The 5,154-nt window shown below is 38.8% G+C and overlaps 1 protein-coding gene across 1 annotated transcript in view; it reads right to left on the minus strand.

The window, feature by feature from the left end:
- Positions 9-5,154, minus strand: part of LOC104743954 (probable serine/threonine protein kinase IRE3) — a gene marked incomplete at its 3' end in the record, with an annotated part of 6,286 nt that continues 1,140 nt past the window's right edge. Inside the window, exons 3-15 of the mRNA XM_010464981.2 lie at positions 3,402-4,748; positions 3,133-3,305; positions 2,669-2,912; positions 2,439-2,531; positions 2,222-2,362; positions 2,044-2,136; positions 1,621-1,807; positions 1,238-1,323; positions 904-992; positions 626-677; positions 484-540; positions 201-374; positions 9-101 (exon numbers count right to left, since the gene is read on the minus strand). Of these exons, the coding sequence (XP_010463283.1) occupies positions 9-101; positions 201-374; positions 484-540; positions 626-677; positions 904-992; positions 1,238-1,323; positions 1,621-1,807; positions 2,044-2,136; positions 2,222-2,362; positions 2,439-2,531; positions 2,669-2,912; positions 3,133-3,305; positions 3,402-4,748 (2,829 nt within the window). The remainder of the gene's footprint in view (positions 102-200; positions 375-483; positions 541-625; positions 678-903; positions 993-1,237; positions 1,324-1,620; positions 1,808-2,043; positions 2,137-2,221; positions 2,363-2,438; positions 2,532-2,668; positions 2,913-3,132; positions 3,306-3,401; positions 4,749-5,154) is intronic.

The following is a 5,154-nucleotide window of genomic DNA, read 5'->3' on the forward strand; positions in this document are numbered from 1 at the left end:
GGAAGAAAGTCATGAGACAATACCTTGAACGAGAAATTATTGAATGGGTAATTTTCAGAGACACCAGTTTCAGACTCCGCAGGTCCGCGGGGTATATCAACCTGCATATCATCATTGATCCAATTCAGGGACTTTATACATCTAAAAATTTAACGTTAATACTTCTGAGGGGGGAAAGAGAGTGGATCAGCAGATATTACCCCCTCGTCGTGATGATTGTTCAACCGACCACTGCTGCCACTCAAACTGTCACCATCACTAGAATCTTCATTCTCATTGGTTGATAAACATTCTTCGTCCGGATATTTCTCCGAGTAGCGACTATGGAAGTAACTTGTGTCAAAAGCATTTTCTGAATCCGGCACAAATGCGGCCTAGAAAAAACAAGCATTAAAATGTCTAAAATAAAGAAAAAGAATATAATAACATGAGTATGAGCTTTGCAAAGCTTCGACTTTAACAGCGAAAGATAAATGAATGCACCTTCTGCTGTGCTAGCGTATGCCAGTTTATGTCTTTAAAGAAGATGTGCTGCTTGACCTGGGTCATGATATTTATTTCATCACTACACACAATTTACAATAAACTAGAACCAGGCATCCAAGAAAAAAGACATCAATGTCACCTCAGCTGCCCCTCTAGCCCCAAGTCTCTGGTGAGGATCTTCCCTTAATAACCTAGATAATGCACATGACACGGTGTTACAGAAAATACTACTTGTCTTCTTCTCGATTAGGTTATAAGCTGATCTTGAACCAAACACTAAAATGGGCATTTACTCAATCGAACAAAACATGAGAAGTAAAGGGTTACTTATTAATGTTTACAACGGAGCTGCTGACATATTTTGTAAAGACTATTCTTACTACGCATATAGAGCCTGAACAGAGGAGATTCACATACCGATCTATCAAATCACGGGCTTCATGGCTCATATCTTCAGGAATAGGAGGCCATTGTATATTACGGTTGAGAATATTGTCAAATATTTGCTAAAACCAAACAAAGAAGATGCAGATCAAATATGAGGGAGTTGGAAAGTGAGACTAGATATTAAATACTAGCTAGCAACATATGATGATGTTAACTGGAAGTGTTTGATAGTTAAGAGGCCAATAACAAATACGTGACATTTGATGACCAGCCAAAATTATAACAACGGTTTTCATAACCTTGAGAAACCTCTATTTCCTCTAACAAAATACTTACAAGAACGATGCAATATCTAGTCACTGACCTGCGGATGGTCAGCATTGAAGGGTGGAATCCCCACAATGAATTCATACAAAATGATGCCAACAGACCACCAATCTGCAGTTGCACCTGAACAGTTATGGATACATATCAGTCTTTACAATTTTGGTATGTAATAAAAAAAATTATATATCTGAAACTATAGTCAGACAGGTAGCAGAACAACAACTTAGTATGAACCTAAAGTGGGATAAGCTACGTATTCGAGCTTTCTACTTATACCACCACCAGATAAGTAGAACTGTAATCAACTTACATTGTTATTTAGATAAAAGATCTCAACCAAGCACCAATTTCTACAAAAAAGTAAGATTTGGAATGATAGAGAGTAGCAAACAACAAGATGAGAAAGAAATGTGTATGCACCATGTCCTGTCCCCAAAAGAATTTCTGGCGCTAAGTAGTCAGGAGTGCCCACAGCAGACCGCTTATGCTCCAACGTTGGCCATTTTGGTTTCTGCTCAACAAGCAGCGACGTTGCACTGGAAACTGGACGAGAAAGATCATCTGTGCTGTTGATAAGCCCAACTTTTGAAAGCCCAAAATCTGTCAACTGCTCAGACGAAACAAAACGGTAGTACCATAAGGTCTACAGGGAAGCATGGTTCTGATAATGTATCCATGTATTATATATACATATTATAAATGCAGAGGCTAATTATCCGTGTGGGTTTTACGAGATTCAGATAGGACTATATAATCGCCAGATCATCACATTGCATGAAATCAACAAAACATTCTGAAGGCCTGATATATTCAATACAAGCTCCCAAATGGTTATTGTATTACCTTAACATGACCATCATGGGCAATCAACAAATTGTCAGGCTTCAAATCACGATGCACAACACCCTCGGAGTGTAAATATTCCAAAGCAAGGACCTGACACGAAATGGACACTAAATCACAACATCTCGATAAATTACTTGTTATTACGGCATGATCTGTGAGAGCCTTCAACACTTACAACTTCTGCAATGTATACACGGGCATTAGTTTCATCCAAGCAACCAAATTTTCTCAACATTGAATAAAAATCCCCTCCATTAAGATATTCCATCACAAGATACAGGTTTTCGCTACAAGTAAAAGAATAGAAGAATCGAACCTGGTAAAAAGAAGGTTACGTTAGCATGAGAGATCTCAGCAGAGGACAAAATATGCATAAAGCTAGAACAGCTCACCACAAAAGGATTGCGGGCATTGATCAGAATATCTCGTTCAGCATGTATACTCTCCACAGCATTCTTGCGGATCATATCTGCCTTCCTTAGAACCTACGGAGTATGGCAGCCCCAAAAAACAAGATTTAGAAAAACAGTTTGACGATTTTGGTAACCAAGTCAGGCTTACTGCACAGGCAAAATCTTTCAGAAAAGTAATAGAAGCAAAACGAACTGAAATATTGGAACACCTTAATCGCAAATAGGTCTCCTGTAGTTTTCTTACGAGCCAAGATAACATGCCCAAAAGCTCCCCTACTAATTTCTTTTACGAAATCAAAATCATCTACGGATATGCGGTCCCGCGGATGTACTGGGCTGGTCCTCAAGCTGCGAACAACATCATCTTCCAAAGGAGCATCTTCATCAATTATGGTGCTTGATAGATCAAAATTTTCATCACCCAGAAGCTCGCACAGCTGAAGATACTTTTCCCTAAATAATAAAGAAAAGTAATTATTTTTTTTTTTTTTTTGAACAAAGTAAGGAAAAGTATTCATTCAATAGATTCATAGCCTGTTATTCTTGCCTCAACTGAGAAAAGAATAGTTCTGGAGACCAGAACATTGCATTTCAATTTTCAAGCAAAGACAGCTCTGGGTGAGAGCCAAATAAATATATATTCAAGACAAAAGTGGTACTAGGAGGAACTCACCGTATCAACTTTTCTATGCGTGTACCAAAAGTTTCTATTATAAGTGCATCAAACTTTCTGTTGTCAATGACAACCCTCAAGTCTTCAAGACAAGAAAGTAAGAGTTGAATAGATTGATCATCAACTGGAATATTTTTTGATGCACATCTTGCAATATCAGCAAGTTCACTCATCTGCATCATCAGTTATCCAGGTCTTTATTCGTCAGTGCGCATATTCAATAACAAAAGACTAGGAAGTTATGAAGATAGAGCAGAACCAACACAAACCTGTGAAATATCATCCTGGTCATGTAATATACCCTTGCCTACTAATATCAATTCAATTGGATCGCGTCTAGGGGTTGGAATAGGGGATTTAGGAGTCATGCTACCGGCAGATGAAGTAGTCATGCCTTGACCAAAACGAGTTCTGCATGACATTGAAGGTAAAAATCTCATATCATCCATGGAAACTAAATTATTAGCGTCTGGAAGACAGTCAAGCATCTCCTCCGACCCTCTTCGGGACCAATCACTTAGCTTTGGGGAGAGAACATCAAATTCTTCGCTAAAGCTTGCGTTAGATATTTTCATACCATCTGGGCTTTCTACTACTGCTAGGCTATCCTTTTGTGTTAAGTTCTCGGTTATCTTTTCAAGGGTTACAGCAACTGCCGCCAGCCGCTCATCAACACTCGCACCCTTTTGGTCAGATACATCAGCCAATGCACAGATTCTAGAGTGATCTTCCACATGGGTGCTGGGAACTTCCTCCTCGCATATACGGCAAATAATTGAGTTTTCCTCAGAAATACATGACTGATCTCCCCAATAGCCCCAAGAAATATTGTGCGGATGCTTGGACATATGTTCTTGAAGAATGTCTGGCGAGTTAGAAACAGCCATATCATCACTCATAGCTACTCGATTTTTAACGACCTGTGGAGGTTCAGATTTGCTATCATTCTGCTCTTTAGATACTGAAGCTTCTTTTACACCCTTCGATGCTGGAGATGGAAGTCTTTTCCAAGATGACATTTTATCGATGTTTGCAGGCGATTCAGAATCTTTTGACATTTCATTGTATGGAGAGGAAAGAGGAGCTGGACTAACAACAGAGCCCTCGTTCCAATTCAAATCACGCTGCTTCTGACTATAAGCTTTCTGGGTGGATGGTACCTTTAAGTTATTGGCAGTACTTGAACACATCCCGTCCCTAACTTCTCCAGTGGGGACTCTTTTATCAACAAGATGCAAGACTCTTGACTGACATAGTTGTTCGGCATCTTCCTCCTGCCCCCAACTTTCCTTATGAAACTGAAATAATCTGGTACATCTGGTAAGGATAAAAAGCATCCGAGTGTGAAGTTGCTTGAGCACGCCCGGGGGAAGCTCTTGACGTTTATCATCTAAGTCTTGTACTATGCCCTCACACTGAAGCCAGAAATCTCCCGAAGTAGTCTTAGCACAAATCTTTGCCAAAACCAACAAGTTTTCAATTGGTACTAGCAACTCAGGATGACTTTCTTTGTTTTTATCATAAATATCCAACAGATCCCCACCAAATGCAAAAAGGTCTGAATTTACTTCTTCCTTTGCTTTGTCAAATTTTGTTCGAATTAGATTCAAGATTTCCTGCATAAGACAAATCATTAGAGAAAGAAAGCACTGCACAGATTTTAAATGAAATTAATACAAAAAAAAAAAAAAAAAAAAAAAAAAAAAAAAAAAAAATAAACAAGGAAAAGATCTAATTTTGAATCAAATGGTCCGGATACTGCATGGATTTAACAGTTATCGTCAAATGAAACAAAGAACCCAAAACCCATCAAACGACGACGCATTCACATATGTGCGTTGTGTCATCTGGATCGAATAGCACATTATATTGTCTCGCACTATCATCACATATTCACATTACATGACTATGAGTAATGAGTAGTGTCAAAAGAAGAAGAAGAAGAAGAAGAAGAGAGAAGATGAGATTGATGAGGTGGATAACAAATGGCTAAGTAAATAAGCATTAGCATCAGCACCACCG

The sequence above is a fragment of the Camelina sativa genome, chromosome 14, assembly GCF_000633955.1.
Source record: "Camelina sativa cultivar DH55 chromosome 14, Cs, whole genome shotgun sequence".
In the NCBI taxonomy this organism is placed as follows: domain Eukaryota; kingdom Viridiplantae; phylum Streptophyta; class Magnoliopsida; order Brassicales; family Brassicaceae; genus Camelina; species Camelina sativa.